This window comes from Phaethon lepturus, unplaced genomic scaffold, assembly GCF_000687285.1.
Source record: "Phaethon lepturus isolate BGI_N335 unplaced genomic scaffold, ASM68728v1 scaffold1486, whole genome shotgun sequence".
Classification (NCBI taxonomy): domain Eukaryota; kingdom Metazoa; phylum Chordata; class Aves; order Phaethontiformes; family Phaethontidae; genus Phaethon; species Phaethon lepturus.
The window spans coordinates 31901-53646 of NW_010548153.1; the positions used below are offsets into that span (position 1 = coordinate 31901).

Genomic DNA, 21746 nt, shown 5'->3' on the forward strand with positions numbered 1-21746 from the left:
TTGGTATAGCTGCCTTGACAGAGGAAGTTAAACAGCTGTCCACCTTGCCCAGTCTATCAGAGGACCCTTCTGTTGTGGGGTTGCTGAGGGTTGGAGAACAATGTCTGCTAATCCCTATCACAACAGTGCACCGATGGCCATATCGCACCAACTAAGACTTCTTGATTCCCATCCATAAACTGATTTGTTGACTGGAGACCCAAGGAGCGATCAGCAAGACTCGCTCACCCTTTAACAGTTCCATATGGCCAGTGCAAAATTCCAATGGAGAGTGGAGATTAACAGTAGACTATTGTAAGCTGAATGAAGCCACACGACTGCTGAGTGCTGCCGTGCTGGACTTGCTAGAACTTCAATATGAACTGGAGTCAAAGGCAGACAAGTGGTATGCCACCACTGATACCCTAACAAGTTTTTCTCAGTCCCTTTGGTGGCAGAGTGCAGGCCATAGTTTGCTTTCACTTGGAGGGGTGTCCAGTAGACCTGGGGTGGAAACACAGCCCTACCATTTGCCATGGGCTGATCCAGACTGCACTGGAACAGGGTGAAGCTGTGGAACACCTGCAGTACATTGATGACATCATCCTGTGGGGCAATACAGCAGAAGTTTTTGAGAAAGGGAAGAAAATAATACAAATCCTTCTGAAAGCCAGTGTTGCCATGAAACAAAGTAAGGTCAAGGGGCCTGCAGAGGAGATCCAGATTTTAGAAATAAAATGTCAGGATGGATGTTGTCAGTTCCCGATGGATGTGATCAATAAAACAACAGCTATGCCTCCACCATCTAACAACAAGGAAACACAAGCTTTCTTCAGACTTGTGGGTTTTTGAAGAATGCATATTCCAAATTACAGTCTGATTGTAAGCCCTCTCTATCAAGTGACCCTGAGGAAGAGCAATTTCAAATGGGGCCCTGAGCCATGACAAGCCTTTGAACAAATGAAACAGGAGACAGTTCATGCAGTAGCCCGTGTGCCAGTCTGGGCAGGACAATGTGTTAAAAATGTGCTCTACACCACAGCCAGGGAGAAGGGCCCTCGGCAGAAAGCACAGGGGAGACTCGAGGTCGACCCTTAGGGCTTTGCAGTCAGGGATATAGAGGATCTGAGTCCCGCTATACTCCAACTGAAAAGGAGATATTGGCAGCATATGAAGGCGTTCGAGCTGCCTCAGAAGTGGTTGGTACTGAAGCACAGCTCTTCCTGGCACCCCGACTGCCAGAGCTGGGCTGGGTGTTCAAAGGGAGGGTCCCCTCTACACATCATGCGACTGATGCTACGTGGAGTAAGTGGGCTGCACGCATCACACAGTGGGCTCGAATAGCAAACCCCCGTTGCCCATGAATCTTGGCAGTGATCATGGACTGGACAGAAGTTAAAGATTTTGGAATATCACCCGAAGAGGAGGTGATATGTGCTGAAGAGGCCCCACTGTATAATAAACTACCAGCAAACGAGAAGCAATATGCCCTGTTCACTGATGGGTCCTGTCGTATTGTGGGAAAGCATTGGAGGTGGAAGGCTGCTGTATGGAGTCCTATATGATGAGTCACAGAAACTGCTGAAGGACAAGGTGAATTGAGCCAGTTTGCAGAAGTGAAAGCCATACAGCTGGCTTTAGGTATCGCTGAATGAGAGAAATGGCCAGTACTTCATACTGACTCATGGATGGTGGCAAATGCCCCGTGGGGGTGGTTACAGCAATGGAAGTAGAGCAACTGGCAGCACAGAGGCAAACCCATCTGGGCTGCCACATTGTGGCAAGAAACTGCTGCTGGGTTGAGAACCTGGTAGTAAAAGTACGCCATGCAGATGCTCACGTACCCAAGAGTTGGGCCACTGAAGAACATCAAAACAACCAGGACATGGATCAGTCTGCTAAGATTGAAGTGGCTCAGGTGGATCTGGACTGGCAACATTAGGGTGAATTATTTGTACTTCAGTGGGCCTGTGACACCTCAGGCCATAAGGAAAGAGATGCAACATATAGATGGGCTTGTGATCGAGGAGTGGGCTTGACCATGGACACTATTGCACAGGTTATCCATGAACATGAAATGCACTGGCATCAAGCAAGCCAAGTGGTTAAAGCCCCTCTGATATGGAGGACAATGGCTGAAATATAAATATGGAGGGGCCTGGCAGACTGATTATATGACACTCCCACAAACCCACCAAGCACCACATGCCTACAATGGTGGAAACAACCAACTGGGTAGCTGGAAACATATCCTGTGGCCCATGACACTGCCCAGAACACTATCCTGGGCCTTGAAAAGCAAGTTTTATGGTGACATGGCATCCCTGAAAGAATTGAATCAGACAACTGGACTAATTTTTGAAACAAACCTCGTAGACACCTGAGCCAAAGAGCATGGCATTGAGTAAGTATTTCACATCCCCTATCATGCCCCAGCCTCTGGGAAAATCAAACAATACAACAGACTGTTAAAGACCACACTGAGAGCAACAGGTGCTGGGACATTCAAACACTGGGATAAACATTTAGCAAAAGCTGCCTAGTTAGTCAACCCTAGGGGATCTGCCAATCGAGCTGGCCCTGCCCAGTCAAAGCTTTTATGTACTACAGAAGGGGATAAAGTCCCTGTGGTGCACATAAAAAATACGGTGGGAAAGACAGTCTGGGCTATTCCTGCCTTGGGCAAAGGCAAACATGTTTGTGGGATTGCTTTTGCTTAAGGACCTGGGTGCACTTGGTGGGTGATGTGGGAGGATGGGGAGTTGCGATGTGTACCTCAAGGGGATATGATTTTGGGTGAGAATAGCCAATGAATTAAATTGTATGATGTTAATTAATACATAATATTATATATCACCACTTCTATGAATACTATATGCCATATCAATGGTATTACAGTAAGAATCACTCAGATCAATGAAGCATGTATATTGGTGAAACTGAGCAAAGCGCAGCGGTGATGGAACCAGAACTGGCTTCAGCATGCAACAATCCAACACCACACACCATCTCTCCTGCCTTGAAGAATTCTTATGACAGGTGGATCCCAAAGTCATGCACTAAATGAACACAATGAACATGTTATAGGGCTGGCCCACAGACTAAGGTAATGACATCTGCATCTATATATCAAAAGACAGGAAAAGTGGTGGTGATTAATTGTATCATATTGGAAAGTGTAGGACCTAGGCTTGATGTAGATGGTATAGAGTAAGGGGTAGATATTGTCTTGGTTTCAGCTGGGATAGAATGAATTTTCTTCCTAGTAGCTAGCACAGTGCTGTGTTTTGGATTTAGTATGAGAATAATGTTGATAACACACTGATCTTTTAGTTGTTGCTAAGTAGTGCTTACACTAAATCAAGGACTTTTCAGCTTCTCATGTTCTGCTGACTAAGAAGGCTGGAGATGCACAAGAAGCTGGGAGGGGGCACAGCCAGGACAGCTGAGCCAAACAGGCCAAAGGGATCTTCCATACCATATGACATCACGCTCAGTATATGAACTTGGGGAAAGCTGGCCCAGGGGCCACTGCAAAGGGACTGTCTGGGCATCGGTCAGCAGGTGGTGACTGACTGCATTGTGCACCACTTTTTTTATATATTCTATTATTAGTATTATTATTATTATTTAAACTGTTCTTATCTCAACCCACTAGTTTTTTTACTTTTACTCTTCTGATTGCCTCCTCCATCCCATGGCAGGGAGGGATTAAGCGAGCAGCTGTGTGGTGCTCAGTTGCTGGCTGAGGTTAAGCCATGACAGAAATTAATAGCTCTGATATTTAAAAGGAGCACCTCTTGTTCTTGCAATTACATGTAATAATTATGGATGATGCTTTCCTTTATTTATAAAGTAGACAAATGCAATACATGAACTTTAAGTAGTCTCTTTTTTGGAATGTAATACATTCCACTGGTCTAAATTTAAGTACTGCCAGCCACAAGGCAGTGCCAACTTCAGAATCTGAACTTTCATCTTAAAAAAAAGAGAATTCTTAGTCATTGCAACAGAAAAGAAATACCTGACAAATGGAACATATGTAAGAGGACACAGATGAATCTGATGAAAACATAAACAACTGGAATACTGTGAAACAAGAGTCACTGAATACTGAAAAAGCATTTCAGAATAGTTTGCTGATTTAGGTTCATGATGACATAAGTGTTAATTAAGCAATTTTGGGTTCCTACATCTCAGTTCTACCTCTTGGAGAGAAAGGATTAACAACTTACTCAAAAGTGAGTTTGTTTTAGTTTCATAACTGTAGCTTTCATTGTCTTCAACACAGTTTGGGCTTCCTGCAGTAGTTTTATACAGTCAAATTATTGTGGTGCTGAAGTATATATGTATTTATATGTAAAACACATAAAACTTTATAATTCTAACCCCATTCAAAAATTGGGAAAAAAACCCCAAACGACACACTTAAATTCCAAAAAGAGATTCTGTAATTTGTTTTAAAATGTTCATAAATTTCTATTTGCCCTCTCCTCATGATTGCAATAACAAAATGAGTTGCTTTATTTACAATTATTCCCTATGTGGAATATAGGGATGATCTGAGTATGATTGGAAAAACATTTTTAAAGTGAAAACACAAAATTATGTTTCACAAAAAGATAAGCTTAAATAGATATTATACTATCATGCACACAATTATAGGATTCTAAAGACTTTTTTCTAGAAATACCAGGATAGACAAGGAATGGTTAGCACTCACCTGTCTCTGCACCCTGGGAGAAGCAGTGTGCAGTAGTGAGAAGAGATCCTGGAGCAGAGTCAGCTGCTGAGCCAGATACTGCCGGCCTACATTGGAACCGCTCAATGCCAGAACCATTGACAGCAGCTCAAAGCAGTAAGCGTCAGAAGAAGCATCTTCATCATTAGGCTGCGAGTTGGCGTTCTCTTTGCTAGAGATGGCATGCTCCCATTCTTCACGCACACGAGTTGCTTCCATTCGTATGGCCTGGACTATATGAGCACATACCTATCCAAACAGAATCCAAATACGTAGCAACTCTTAAAAACTTTTAGAAAGTGAGACGTGTTTTATGTACCTCCACAATGATGACTAGAACGGAAAGCCTATGAAATTTGACTTGTGCTTAAATTACTTTTCAACATGAATACAAATGAAGAATAAATTTAGGTTTAAATTTAGACAATGATTAGATAAAATTCTTTAGAATTAAGATTTAAATTTAATACTGAATTTGCTCATCTTTATTCTGGAAAATTTAATTGAAATAAATACTTTTTTTATTGTAGTTCCTGCCTTTCAGTTTGCTTTTTACATAGAATTCAGGTTAAAAAAAATACACACAAAAACCCACAAAGAAATACACTTACTCAACTCCCACAAAAGAAAAAGTACTTATTAAAAGACTTAGTCTCCTGTTTAGTTTACTCTTCAGGAAGCTTAAAAAATTTTAGAAACCATGTTTTCATTTTACTAATAGCATGTTAAAAAACATACTTAAGAGATTTTAAAGTTTGCTAAGATGGGTAATGAAAAAGTAGATTTTGCATGACTTACTAATCTAACAAACGTCAAAATTAATCTAATACCTGTTGTATTACTGTGAAAATCTTTACAGCAATGTTTGTCTTGTGATAGGTGTAATAAAGATAATACAGAAGCTGCTTTAGTTGGTGTGTTTAAAAAAATTAAGTACTCAAAAGAAAAAGAAAAAAAACATACTCTAACTACTGCTTTATGTTAAGAAAAACAAAGCTAAGTAAGGAAACAACAAACCAAACTTGCATTGACTGCAGGAAGAAATAATTTAAGAATCTATGCACTGATTACCTTTTTAGTGTTAAATTTTATCAAACCTGAGCACTTTTTGATGACAGAAATGGGGAGAAAACATATGCAAAATTAAGAAACTAAACTCTGTCACTGAACCTCTCCTAGAAATTTAAGAGGGTCTACTATTATGCTATTATTATCAGCAAACACAAATAAGTACCATTTACAACATAATTCTAAAACTTTTCTTTTTGAGTTGAGTCTAATAAGATATGGGTTTTCATCCTATTGAAATGGATTTTTGCAGTGCCAATTTCAGCAGATTTTTCATATAAAATGCACACATATACTATTTAAAACATAGACTGAAATCTAATTATAAAGAACAACAGAAGAACTGAAAGTGTCAAGTAAAAGATACTGTATTCACTGAAAATTAGCGTATTTATTACAGCACACAAACATTTAATCCTGAAAGCATTTTACAATGAACAAACCTGCTTCTGCAAATTTGTCAGTTTGCTCCGGCTGAATATGATCCCTACCATGTGCTCCTTCAGGTCTGCATCTGATGTTGCCTTCATAAAAAATATATTTAAAATTAGAACAAGAGTTTCAAGAACATTTCCTAATTACTGTAGCAATTAATATGGAATATCAACAAACTTTGTTCTAAAAGTTTGTAGCTTTTTATTACAGAGAAATAAGATATATTAGCAAGATCAATTTAACTATGGTTAATAAATATCTCTTAGATGTATTTACTTACTTTCTAAGAGGAAATTTGAGCATGAAGTAAAATAATAAGCAAAACAAGTGAAGTATAATTATTAGAGATTCAGCCTCTTCACATAGCTTAATATAATAGCTGATTAAGTCTTTGTAAAACAGTGCACAGAATATTATTTTCAGTTTATGTATTTCACAATTAAAAAAACAGGGAACACACAATTAAGTTACCACACAGCATGCTGAGAAAAATACAACTTTACAAAATGAATAATTGAGTCATGGAACTTATTACCACAAGGTATTGGGTAGCGCAAAAGCATATATCATCTGAAAAATGAAATTATGTTCATTGAGGACAGTCCAATTTTGACTATTAAACATGACAGTCCAGATACAGTCACCTTTTCAGGAACACTTCTTAAACTATTCCTTGCAGGAAAACAGGAGAGTATACTAGGTAAAAAATACTAGTGTGGTTTCTTAATACTTTTTCTCTAAACATCAACAGAGCCCCTCTTAAGTAACAATAGGCAAGAAGGACTTTGAGGTTGACCACTACTGCAAGTGTTAAGTACTTCTGTAATTGTAGGCATAATTTTCGCCACCATTGTGACGAAGTTTCCATTAAACGCCTATGTTCCAATTATAATTTACTAATAAAAAAATCAATGATAATAAAAAATAAGCAATTGTGAAATTTTACTTCTGTTTTGATTTGAAAAAATTATGTAGCATAAGACACAGGACAAATACTGAAAGTTTTCCTGGATTATTTTTTCAGCAAAGTATTATTGATAGAATACAATAAATACATTGTGTACTTTTTCTTCTCCTTCTGGGGAAGACAACAGTGCTTTTTCTTCTTGTTCTGGGGTTGGCTCAGCATCTCCGGAGATGAGTTTTCCAAATACCTTGAAGAAAGACAGTGACAATTAGCTTATCTCAAAGACAAACTTGTGCAGGTGTGACATTTTACATTAAAACAAAGCACTGAAAGTCTACGATTTATAGTAACTTTCACCGTACAACACATTATTAACATCTCACCTGGGATGTAATAAGTCGGAATACTCGCAGTGTCTCAGATTCACAGTTTCTTTGTTGAGCTACACTTGCAGAAATCTGGCCTGCTATTTTAATGCTTTCACCATCTTTCCATCCAAGAATTTTCACTTGTCGAACTCTTAGTGTGTTCTCTGGACCCTTCAATTCAATTTTGATGATGTGATTATCACCCCCTGGAAGTTCACTTGTTACCCAGCCGATATGTCTTGAATCCAAGTCTACCTATTAAACAGGAATACAAAGATGGGAACTGACATTACATCAAACAGAAAGTCACCTACCTCTAAACCAAACCCACCATATATCACTGGAACCAATACAGTGCTTACTATGAAATTTTCATCCTGAGCAGTAAGACTATCATGTTTAATTATAAAAATATTCAACCTCATGAATTCAGATGAAAAAAAATTCTCAAACTTAAAAAAAAAAGACATACAGCCATTTATTTTTTGTCTTTAAAGCCTATTAGAAATAGTGGCCTACCTATCCCTTTTATCCTCTAAGCAACAGTTCACATATTCAAAAAACCACTTTGAACTAATATTTGTTCATTACTTTTAATTAAAGAAAAAGACACCAAAATTTAACTGAAAATATAACACACAGTTATCAGTAGTTAAGTTGTTTCATCCCTATTCATATAAGCCCCTGCCAAAGAAATTTTAACTCTGTGGAAGTCAATGTCTCATATCATTATCAAGAGATGCAGGACTTAACAATTGTAAAAAAGACAGATGAACTGTATCAAATTAAGTTTATATTAAAATAAATCTGTTTTTTAAAAAAATAAATAATGTTACAGGATTTAAACTGTGATGTCACTACTGGAAGCCAAAAACCAACCGGGTGCAGTGCCTCACATCATTGCTCAGAGCAACCCAGCAGGCCTGTTACACTTGACTGTGAGCCAAGTGAGCCCTCTCTCATATCCTTAGGCTAATTTATAACCAAGCTAATATTTGTTCTTTCCCATTTCTACACTAACTCTCAGTGCCTGCATTGAACTGCTCTGCAGCTGACAAGACTGATTTTTTTGTTTTTCTTTTTTTTTTTTTTAAATACCATGAGATGGAGCATGCATGAGTTAAGAGTATAGTATGCGGGTGTGCTTGAAGATAAAAAAATCTGTTGGAGAAGTGTCAGATGACTGTTCAGCAAAGAGGGAGCAAAGCTGAATCAAGTCCCACCTGTCTTCTGGGAGTGATCCATCCCTGGAAAAATGCCTGGGCACTCTGTTTGAGAAGAGAGAAACAAAGCCAGGGAGCGAGCTAACAAGATGCATGAATGATCATGAGTCCAGTGCCTGAGCTCTGCCATGGCCACCTTTCGTTTGGCTGGATAGCCGGGTGTACCAAGTCAGTTTTCTCACAACAAAAGAATTCTCCAAGAGGGGGGGGTGTGTGTGTGTGTCCATCTGTATTTTTTATCTACCTATATATAGACCCACAGAGAAATAAACACACACAAACCTTGCCTCTGTCTACGTGTACACACACACACTCACATCACTGTTTAGTATGGGCCCACTGCACCAAAGTTTTGTTTCTTCAGATTTGTAACATCTTTTGGAGCTGTATCTTTGCCTTAAAAGCTGTTTGGAATAAGACAATGCTGCTTCTTGAACAATTTTACCAGTGACTGAGAGTTATCCAAATAATAAAGTTTTGAGCCCAAAATGGTAACTGCCTGTTTGAAACCTTAAATATCTTTGACGGGTCACATCAGTGCCAAAATAAACAACACTCTTCTCTCTGTAAAAAACATGCATCTGTCATTTGACTTAGCAACAGAAATACAAAGACTGAACACCATACTGAACTTTAGTCTCTGGACAGAAGTCTTCAGCTACCCGACAGTGAGAACTGAAACAGCAGGGTAAAATGTGTACTATAAAAGTGTATTAGACCATGTAACTAGAAAAATTTGTGTTGAGGGCAAATGATTTCTTTTCTCCCTTCTCATGGCGTTCTACTTCTGCTAACTCTTAAGCTGCATTTCTCTAATGAAAAATGATACCATGAAGCAGATAAAAGGCAATGACAGTGCAACACTAAGAAGCCAAGCATCAGAGTATCTAACAACATGTAATACTACTTAATGCAATTATTTCAGGTATATTCAGATATAAGTACCCTAAAAGAAATCAAACAGCTTGTTGGACCTTATAAAACACAACCTAAACAGTCTTTTTTTGAAACTTTCCATGTGATCACTTATCATTTCAGCTGTAGTAATTAAAAAAAAAAAATCTAGGGAACATTTTATAATACCCTATTCTGTTCCAGTGAAAGAGTAAAAGCTTGATCAATATTCAGTATCTATGACCAAATTCTGTCATTAATAATACAGTATTTTCCAACAATATTATGATGCCTGATATTAGTAAAGTAATTTATCTACTACAAGAAATGGAAACCATTTGCTTACAAAATCTCTGCTATATGCAGCCAAAAAATGATGGCAATTTTTCAATGTCAGCTATTAAAATGTTTACCTGCTTTATTCTGCAGAGATCTTCTACTGCCTTGCCAGTTAGGAAGGTCATTGAAGTCACTTTGTTCTGCAACAGACAAGCGAAATAAGAACAGAACACTTCAACTGAGGACCATTCTGACTATTTCTTCTGTATTAAGAGAGTACATACAAGAAGAGAGACAAGTTGTTTAATTATGAAAAAAAATTTAAAAGTGATCAAAAGCAAGGACGAAGAATGCCAAAGCACAGCTCTCAAAAAAGAATAATTATTTACTCCTTGTGTTAAAAGCTGTAGTTGAAATGAAGATATATTTGTAACATTATTGTACAGATCAATAATCGTGAATGTAATAAGTCTAGAAAATACTTTGGATTTTATGAAAAGTCCTTATTTGAATGCTTCTACAGAAATTGTGAGCAGGAAAAGTGACTTATGAAATAATTAAATGCTTGAAAATGCACTTGAAATTGAACATGCCACTGAGAATTAATTTTCATAATCTTAGGTTTATGCAAACTGCAAATTTAGTTGGATTAGTCTGATCATATCAGGTACTGCTTTCAAAACCACAGGTATCAGAAACTTTGGTTTGAAATGTAAGCTTTTGAGTTATAAACTGAACTGAATAAAGAAAATGGTGGTTCTTGATTTATAAATATACACAACTTTGACTATGCGCCTTCAATGGGAGACACTTAATTTCATTTTCCTCTTACCCCAAGATCTCTGGAATTGTCAACATGAACACACACATAACGTGCATTGATTCCTTTTACACAGTTAATTGTGATGTTTTTAGTTTTGTTTTTATCTTCATCTCCTGACTCCCAGAAAGTTTCTGTAGACCCATCTGTTAAACTACCAATCATGGCAGGTCGGCTTGATGTTTTAATGTCAACAATGCTGGTTAGGTCTTTTAGACAAACCACTATACACAGTTCCTGTGAAAACAAATGAAGATATTTAAAGTATCTGAAAGTAAGGCCAAATACAGGCATTATTTACCGTTTTAAAAACCATACAGACATTTCCGTTCTGAGGAATATGCTCTCTGAATTAAAGACGAAATTTGTCATTTATTGGTTCAAATTATTCAGTCCTTTAAACCAAGTGAAATATTAATAGCTAACAGCTGAATATAGTAGTAAATGCCTAAATGTATTAATAAATGGAAGACAACACTTCAAAGAGATTTGTCAGGAGTATTAATTTGTGCTTCTCAGAATAACAGAAGAAAAAAAAAGATATAAGCAAGTAAGGACTGGAAGTACACAGCATTTAAGAAATGAAATAACTCAATGAGCAAATGAATTAACTAAATGAACTATAAGAGACCCCCAAATACTGTATTTGCAAACAAGCACTGCTCCAAAATTTAGGTTTGAGTGATATACAGGCTAAGGGTCAATATTTGAACCTCTAAAGCAAAATATGAGAACCTGAAAATCAACAACAAGATCCTAAACTGAGATATATTCAAGGAAATATGACATTGAAATAAAGAATGTTTTAATTCAAACAGAACGATCATAGGAAGTATAGGCTGTTCACAACTGATCTCTGCTTCTGGGAGGTGTAATACTTGCCTGATTCATGACTTCAAAACCAGACTGAATACTGATACTAAAACTCTCTTCGCTATCTCCATCATCAGATTTAGACAAAATATTGTTGATATGATGAAAGACATTGCTCTGGTGCAAGAACTGGTGATCAGATTGTTTGAATTTGAGACTCCAGCACCTGAAAACACATTTAGTGGACTTTGAAATTTTGAATATTGTTCAAAAGACATAACCTACCAGTGAAACTATTAATTACATTTTTGCTTCTCAAAATATTTTCTATAAACCTTTAACTTCAAATTTTTACAGGATCTTAAGTGTTTTTATGCAGTGTTTTAAGGAAGGCAGGAGTAAACTTACTTAGAAGTTTAACAGTGAACAGAATCACTATTATTCAATTTGCATCTTTGAGACAAATTCAGAGGAAAAATTTCAAACAGTTTAAGGATACTATTCGGATGACGGATTTCTGAGCAAAAGGTATTATGCTACCAGGCACATACACACAGATACTACCATATTGTTCAATAATATTTTTTTTTCTTCATAGTGGGTACAGTACAGAATTTAAGAGCAAATACATTTTTCTCTACAAAGTCTTTTATACTATTATTTATATGAATAAACACATACCTACATCTTTTACATCTTTCCTATGTGTAAGGGTAGACATGTTCCTTTTCACACAGGCACATAAAGTTGTTTCAAACTTCCTATCTACATTGCAAAATCTTTTCATCTATAATGTTATAATGTTTCCAGACTTTTAAGAATTTTTTCAGTTTGTGCTTACCTTAAGGCCATTTGCTGTAATGCACTACCACTAGGAAGAGACATCATAAGATCAGAGATTGTCTGGAGAAGGCGATGAAAAGTGTGGGGCAATGGGTGAGCTGCTTCGCCAGCAATTACTATATCTGACAGAGGATGTTCACATACTCTAGTGTCTTTTTCCTAAGATGCAAAGCAATTTGTATGTGGTTAACAGACTTTCAGAGAAAAAGGGTTAAATAAATAGAAATAAAAACATTTATGGTATTTGGTTTAAGAATAACTACAACAATCCTGTAATGAACATGAACTTCAAAGCAGTTCCTATAAGAGAATTTTTACAATAACAAGTTATACAGGAACACCAAACAAGCAATTTAGGAAGTATACTGTATACAAACACGTATTTTTCACGATTTAAAGATGTAAACATTACATTGCAGTAATCTGAAAAACAAACAAACTAGAAAAAAAGAACATATTACAGCTGTTAATAACAGCTTTTTTGAGCAGCAAAAACCAGCCATAACAAACTTGCTAATTAAGCTAAGGCTATCAGCTGCTTTATTTCATTACAGCTGTAAAAAGAATGATTCTTAGTTACCATGTGTTGGTATCAGAACGGCTGTGCGTTGGGTGCAAAGTTCCACTGGGCAGTGGGTACAAAGGCAGTGGCAGAGGACCAAAAAGGGTGGGGGCCAGCAAGATGTGTTATGGGGAAGAGTAGCAGAGAAAGAGAAGGAGGTTCTGATCACAATATCCTATTTCAGAAGGCAGGGAAAAGCTCATCTATGACAGATACAAACCATTTCCTCTGCTGCCTTTTTAAAAGAAAATCTGATCCTGCTTGAACCATGGAACCCAGCTGTATATCCCCAACATACTGATGTCCAAAGCCAGATTCAAATGTATTATTTTAAGCCCATTAAGTTGTCTATGTATATTCAGCTTTCCCATGGATCTCAACAGCTTGAATGCCTAGAAATGCTATGGTATTATTTGAAATTAATTTTAGGCACATGCTTACCTAGACAAGAATCATCAAACCAGACATTCGTCTGCATTTTCCTGGAGGGTGTAATGTGGTAAAGTGTACTCAGTGTATGAAGTAGGAAGCATGAGATTGAACTCTACACTAAATATAATCAATTATTCAGACAAAGGTCAAAGCCTAGGTATTCCATTTCCCAGGGATCCTATCTACACAGATAGCATCCTGCTCCCCCATCTCCTCTGCAGCTTAGTAATTCTTGCTTTTGTTTTGCTTTAGCAAGGACATTGCCCTTGAACCTACACCTCATGGGTTAAACCATTTATAGTTCTAGGTCCCCATCCTTCATTTTAGAGAATTCATCACTGGGATTTCTTAACCCTCTCCCAGTATGTTAAAAGAATATGTAAAAATATTTCACATAAGGAAATGAATCCCAGTTGTAGAAAAGCACCATACTGCCTCGTTTTTATTACATCTGTGTGTATATTTACATGGGTATTTTTATCATATGATCAGACTATTGGAAGAAGATGTTGTGATTTGAATATACATCTCCTGACTGATATTTAACAATTAGCTGAAAACTGTTGCCAGTTTCTTGTATGACATAAAATTATGCATTCTAGCCAAGTGACCCAGGGGAATTTTTTAATGCCCCCCCCCGCCCCCTTATATCAAAGGAGAAGCAGCATTCCCACTAGAGCAGAAGTGGCACATTTTAACATTTCTTTCTAATGTCTTTGACCTTTCAGTCAGTAATTATCTGAACTATAACTAAGACAGTATTTGTTTATTCTTTTATACAGCAAAGGTTCTAATTTTGGTGGCTGACCAGCATAAGGACTGGTGGGAACACATTTGCCTCTCTCTACATTGCAGCCGGAATCATTACAAGGCAGAAAATTGTTGGAGCCAAGCACAGGACCAGGATTCAGAATATAATACACAGAAGGCTACTGCAGGTCAGCCTTACTATACACATACAAGAACTTGGCACACTTAAGTAAGTAGAATTATAAACCTGCATGTTGATACAGTAACATGGAAAAGTTGATATCCCACATAAAATTTAGGAGGAGGCTCCATTTGCTTTGAAAACAGCTGTAGCAATATACCAGGGCTGCAATGCTGAAAAGACTCATTTCAGAACTTCTCATTTCAAAGTTGAGTTAGGTTTGAAGTGATAAAAGTTACCCTGACTTACTAACAGCACTAGCATGACCTCTTGAGCTATTCATGGTGGATATGGTGTTTTCAGTCAGAGCTAAATCTAGAAGAGATTGTATGATGATACCTTTTGGAAGAGTGGTATGTTAGACTATACCATTTTACATGCTAGAGTTTCACAACTAATTATAGATTTTTCTTAAATCACTAAATGAACAATATACAATTACATATATAAAATTACCTATGTAATTATTTATATATACTTACTTACATTAACTATAGATTTTCAGAATTAAATATAGAATTTTGTTAAAGCACTGAAAGACACAGCAGACTGAACAAAAACATAAAAAAAAATGTTCTCTTTTCTCTCTTCTTTTTGGGTGGCAAAGGAAGAATAAAAAGCAAACAGTAATTTCTTTTTTGTTGCTGGATTAGAAATGTATTGTGCCCCCTTGCCCCCCGCCCCGACTTTCCTCTGAACACTCATTAAAAATACATGAAAAGAGTGGAAGTCATCACCAACCAAAGTTTCATGATTTTAGAAGAAAAATTTACCTATTAAAAGAGTTCAAGTACAATGTAAGACTAATTACATTTTCATTCCATAATTAAGGTTTTGTTTCACAGAGAGAGGACTAAGGATCCTTTTTACACATATTAAAAGTATTCTAAATTGATACTGTAGGAGATACTGTATTTATGAAAGGAATGCTGAACTTCACATACTTGTTCTGCATTTTCTTTATTTGATTTATTTTCTTCATCCTCCTCTTCTTCAGGCTCTACAGGTGCAGGAGTCAAGGAAGCCACAAAATGCCATAAAATATCATGAAGAGAAGTTGTTTGAATGACATTACAAAGAAGCCAGTTAAAAGCCTAAAACAAAAGACACAGAAAGAGCGATCAATTGGTTAAGCAAACCTGGAGTAAAACCATCTCTTAAACCATTTATGTAACGAGATGCACTGTTGCTTTTGGGCAGGTAAATAATAATGCAGAGTCTTCGAGTAAAACACGTTTTTCTGTAGCTAGAACAGTTTATTAAAATGACAAATATATTACAATGGACATAAACTAATTCACAAACACCATATACAAAAATAAGTTATGTGAAAGTAACTTTAAGGATGAAAAAGGAAAATTCTTATGTATTTTCAGAGATTATTACTGCTTACTATTCAAATTGGTTAACAAAGTGAAGATGCATTTTAATTTAAAACTCTGTAAGCTGAGATTTGGTTTCCTTGTTTGGTCTCTGCCATTGACTGAATTAATACAAACAATTCAGCCACTTCCAAAAAAATCAACATAGTGGGGAAGAAAGGTTTTTAAATATTGTAACATTCTTATGTTCTTCTAAAAGCTGCAATACTTCTGCATGCTGATGTTCTATTATCAGCACCAAAACAATTCTAAAGAAAGAATTATCAGACCAAGATTTGAAAAAAGAATGGGAATTAAGACCAGGAAGATGCAGAGAATGTGAGGAGAAAACAATATTTGTATGATAGATTTTTTCAGCCTTAATATTCTTTTATCAAAAACAAGTGAATTTTTAGAATAGTTTTCCTGCACATCACATTTGTTTTTTAATCTATTTTTTTGTTTTTAAATCTACACAAAAATTCTGAGATAGAATTTACAAATGTCTTATTTTAATCATAGAAGATCCAGTAGTACATTAATACCTCCATTGCAAAGACTCGGCAAGCAGATTTCCGTAAGGCTTGTTTCATTGCTATTTCAAGTCCTTCCAGATCATGATGCTGGATTACAAATGCCAATACTGGCCACTGGAAATTTCTCTCTCCTTTGGAAAGAGAGCTGTGGGCGGAGATTAACCGAGAAAGTTCAGGAGATGGATGTCTCAGGAGAGAGGACCCCACTTCTATACAAAAGCATAAAAAATGCATACATTAGATTCTTCGTGCATTTTAATTTTATAGCCACAGTAAAAATAAAAAGCAGTAGAGCAATTTTAGAATTTATATTTTTGTTCATTTTGTCTGAGAAAAATGCATTAAAAAAAGCAATGTAGAAAAACTGATGCTTCAAGTGAGAAAGAAAATACCACTTCAACTTTTAAATCAGGCACAAAAGATGCACCACAAATTTCAGAACTGCAATAATTCCTGAGCTGTTCTTAGGCTAATCCTATGCGGATTAACAAACAGCTAATGTTTGTTAATAAATAGAAATAAAAGCCATTACATGTATCTATAAAAAATTGTATTTGTCTACAGTTTCCAAGAACAGCAAATCCAATGCCATATCCTTGAATATGTTTTTACTGCTTCTGATGCCTGTGCTCTTACCCGCATCTCCACTGTTGACTCGTCTCCTCGGGATTGCCTTTACCCGTGCTGGCAAAATTGAGTGCTGTTTGTCATACTCTGATGCAACAACTGAATATGATCTTTGAAAGACTGTACGCTTCGCAAGATCTGTATCTGTTATTGGACTGGTTTCCAAACTACAAAGAAATCAGTGAAGTTGTTACAGACCCATTAACAAATATATAGAATATACTTGAATTATACATAAATATTAAAAAGAAACATGCATTTCATAATGACAATGCTACTATTGCATGAAAGTTTGTCTTATGTACCTAATAACTGTTTAAATGCTGGAAAAGAAGGAACACCTATTAGAAATACACATGGTGAAAAAGCATGCAAGTGCTTTATAAACAAATGTAATGATGTACATGGTAAATTCCAAGAATTTAGGTATTTTTTATAGAGAATACCAACATTCAGATCATGCCTGAATTGAAGTTTCAGACCAAATCTGCCCTGAGAATGCATGTGAAAATATCTATGGAGTGAATTTTTAATATGCAAGCCAACTGAAATTTAGAACTTTATGTGAAGTGTAAGTTTCTAACAACGTTAGCCTTAAAGCCAATTTTCAATTGCTATGGCTATGCCTCTGACATGTTTTACTCCTTACCTTCAGTGGACTTCTTACAGTCTGCAGAAGAATTCCCAGCTTATGCTGTCCCTATAGGCCTCAGGAGACCATGGTGTCCACAGTTTTAATAAAGGAATATACCAATACGATGCACTCTTAAGGAGTTTTGTTAGAAAAGTTCTATTTCTGAAAAGACTACATTGTAGATTGTAGTATTCCAATAAACTGTTTTTGCAGTCAGTATAAAATATAACAGATTGAAATAAAAACAGATTAAAAGCAAGTTTTCCCTTCATTACATCCTCATTATAATATGAGGAATTACTGTTTGACATCTGAAAACACCGAGCATCTAAGTTGATTCTGGAATATTGTTAAGTAATAGTAAGAGCCCTTTTTCCCTGGCAAAACAAAAAATTCTGTAATTGCATGAATTGGATCACAGTAAGCTTAGTGAGATATGAAACTGGCTTAACCTGACAGAAACCATCTAGCACTCTTGCTTTTACATAGCATTAAGTTATCATTTCTTCAGTGACATTTTAACTCCCCACAGAAAGAAGCATCAACATTTGCTTTGGAAAAAATTTGGTAATGAAATTCCCTCCTGTTCAAACTTCCCTTCAGAATGAAATCCTGAAAGGAGGATTACAGGTACTTTCTCTCAAAAAGGCTGTTAATCTGCACTACAGTCAGTTGTGTTAAAGCACAGAAATACATTCTCAAGGAGTTTGTAACAGTGAATGGACCTTGGGCCATTGCTCTTTACATCACTTCTGCAGTTCTGGAGATTCTGAAAAAATCGTATTTGCCTCTACAGGGAAATAAGCAGGCCTAGAGTAAGGACTATGGATAAATTTCCCTGAAGTATGCTAAGAGTTCTTATCAATTTCTGAAAAAACTTTTTTTCATATTTTAGTTGTAAACCCAAGACCTTTCTGGAGAGAAGCAATTGGTTTGCACTAGTTAAAAGTTTAAAATCTGATCTGTGAACTAATGGCTGAAAATATACCTGATATGCCATAATTCACTGAAGCTGTTTTTCTAACTACAGCTTCATTTGTTTTTGGCTTTTTTGCTGCCATTTCAGAGACTGATCTGGGCTGATCTGATACTTTAGCTACTTAACTACAGTAATGTTTTCTTTTTAATTGGTGTTATGCTAATGCTCTAGCATTTGTATGTAGTACCTAGAATTACACAGAAGTACCTTGGGGGCATAGATTTCATGTTGCTCTCTGGCTCTTCAAAGACATTAGGGCTTGCATCAGGAGTAACCGAGATGTACGGTGCAGGTACTGAAGTTGAGCGCAGGTACCTCATTTCATCCTGGAAAAGGTTGTCATCCTGGTACCCAACAAAATTTTCATGATGATGCCTACATCAAATTAGATTTTAAAATTAAGATTAAGGATTACAAATTCCAGAAACACACACACATACACAAAAGTCCTTTGCCAATACTTTTAATCAGCCAACACTACTCATTAACTCCTCACCTAATGCACTTAAGCTGGTTGCGATTTACAGGTGTTAGTGGAAAATACAATGGCATTTTCAACCAACAGGGAGAGGGGATCATCCTTTGCTATCTTTTAGTATTTTAATTAGGTATTTCCATGACATATTTTAGGCCCAAATGTCTTTCCATCATAAACATGAGACACTACAGTGAAATCTACTTCAAAATACCAAGTAAGAATAAGTCTTTTGGTTTCCTTCTTACTATTTTTATCTGTGAAGAGAGAAAAGTAGCACATATGTCTGCTACTAACACATTAATTTAAACTCTTTATGAAATTCTAAATTCTTTGGACAGAAACAAAACTGCTGTTAAAAAATATTTAGCATCCAAAAGCTACTCAGGGTATATTTGACCCTTGGAACAAATATAATCCAAGAAATAGAACAAGATTATGGAAACGGAAGAGAAAGAAGAACAAAGATCATAAAGAAGTAGGAAAATATGTATTTTTTCTATGTAAGTTTTAGTTCAGTTTATATGCACATTTCTATCCAACAGTATGAATAGATGAGTATTAAAATCAATGTTCATAAACTTCCTTTAATTACCTTGCTAAAGTCTGTAGATAGAGACATGGCATTTTAATGGGAAAGTCTTCAGAAATTCCTTCTTTGACACTGGGAAGTTGAGATTGGAATGCTTTTGCAGGATGATAGCAAAGGATACTAGGCTCAGCAGCACTACTCAGTGACAGTAAATAGAGTGCATTGGCTTTTATCACTTGATGAGCTTCCATAGTTGGCAAGGCACGAGGAGTCTTAACTTGCATTGGTTTTCTCCTAGATTGTTTAATCTAGAGAAATTAAAAAAAGGTATATTTAAATTACACTTCATCACAGGAAAAGCTGGTAACATCACTTATACTAAAGTTGCTTGATTCTTCCTGTTACAAAATGTTTTCTATTACAAAATGGCCCTTCTATTATGTTCATAACTTTGGAAACTTTTACTAAACAGCTGACAGTTTTGATGTTTGCCTCAGGACAAATTTTTTTGTGCAAAAAGTTTCAACAAATTTAGTTTCAGAAATGAAGTTAAATTAGCATTGTTCTGCTTATCTTAAAACCTGAACATATTTGTATACTTTAAGCAAGAATTTGAAATTGGTCATGGCAGACCAATATAAGAACACCTTTTGTACTATTCCCATTAAAAATTGCTCTAGTTTGCCCAGTGTTTCACATCTGTATCCAATGATCTGGATGATTAAGATCATCAGAGAAACTATAAACATATGAAGCTAATACAGTACTCATTTCAGTAAACAAATAAAACAGAATTCAAAGTTAAATAAACTGACATACTTGTAAAAAATTAGGTACTACATTCAATGCTGCCGTTGTATTAGAATAAAAAAATAAAGTTATTTTACAAACTTGAAAACACTACTGTCTGAAGCAATCAGCAAAGCTTCTGTCTTATTATTTTAAACCTATCAGTGAAATAAGTGGACATTCCAAAACCTTCCAAAATTCTGAAATTTCAAATTTTTTAAACTGGCCCTACCTTATTTTCATGTTGTGATCACAGTACTATTAAACAGACAAAGAGCTGTACGAGAAACAGATGAAAATACCTTCTCTCTTGCTGCTGCTTGCTTTTCACGGAGATATTTTTCTCTGCATCGATCGCAAACCAAATACCAAGTGCTTCCTCCAATACCACCGTCGCCACAGTTACCAGCCCATCCTCCACAAAAGTGACCAATACTATTATAACCTTGGCCACCTGCATAACGGCCACAACCTACATTGGTGAAAAAGATGAAGAAAAGTTAATTCAAAAGAAGGGTTATTATTATATTATTTATTACAGTAAAAGAGGGATGGAGAAGGGGAAGACGGTTGTCTTTTCCTGGCCTAATTTTCTCCTTTTCTGTATCCCTAAACTAAATAAAAAAAAAGGAGCATGTTCATATGTCCCACCAGTATCCAAAGAATCCAAATGCACTGAAGTTTTCCAGTTTTTGTTATGAACTTGTGCAAAGCGTCAACAGCTCCCTAATCAGACAGCTAAGTGACAGTAAGGTCAGCATTGTATGTTAGCTGAAATTACCTACTATTTAACAAACATAAAAAAACCTACTCCCTGTCCATTCCCTTCTAAGACTTGTTGAAGTGCATTCCTTTGCTGATTACTTTTTCTTAGAAAGATTGAGGGCATTGATGAGTGCTGAATAACAAGGCCTCTTAATTTTGCTTTAACTTTGCATACAGTGAAGATGAATGCATACAACATCAGCCTGAACTTCACTAACTAGCAAAGCAATTAGTGATATTTACAAGCTAGAAAACACAGCAATAATTTTGTCTTTAACAAGGCTACTTATTTCTAGCTATATTGTAGCTAATACCTTCTATTATAAACTCTTTTCTAAAGAAAATACAACTTATGTATCTTTTGAACTCAGTTGACTAGCTAAGATAATACCTAGCTAGCACTGACTTATGTCATTTTCCTAAAATTAAACAAACCTCTGAAAAAAATTCAGGGACCCACATCACTATATTTTATGGTTATGTTTTATATATTTTATATATTGCAAACTATATTATAAATATATATTTTACAGTATTTTATTATATTTTACAATACAGATTGTCTACAGACTTGAACAGGATTTTTTTTTTCAAGATATATTTTAAACCAAAAAAAGTAAGTCACTGATACCCAGTGCTGAAACAGTTACCTACTAATAAAAGTTACCTAACTAAAAAAGTTACCTAATAAAAGTTACCTACTATTCACAGTAGAATAGTAATAGAAAACTTTTGGCAACACAGAAACTCGAA

General features: G+C 35.9%; 1 protein-coding gene across 1 annotated transcript in view; it reads right to left on the reverse strand.

Moving 5' to 3' along the window:
- The window catches only part of LOC104622936 (E3 ubiquitin-protein ligase MYCBP2-like), a gene marked incomplete at its 5' end in the record, with an annotated part of 132160 nt that overhangs the window by 23452 nt on the left and 86962 nt on the right, over positions 1–21746 (reverse strand). The window contains 14 exon segments of the mRNA XM_010289864.1: positions 4703–4969; positions 6232–6312; positions 7288–7377; positions 7514–7753; positions 10029–10094; positions 10727–10951; positions 11597–11753; positions 12369–12529; positions 15240–15389; positions 16202–16398; positions 16829–16986; positions 18640–18807; positions 19503–19747; positions 20531–20700. Coding sequence (XP_010288166.1) covers positions 4703–4969; positions 6232–6312; positions 7288–7377; positions 7514–7753; positions 10029–10094; positions 10727–10951; positions 11597–11753; positions 12369–12529; positions 15240–15389; positions 16202–16398; positions 16829–16986; positions 18640–18807; positions 19503–19747; positions 20531–20700 — 2375 coding nt within the window.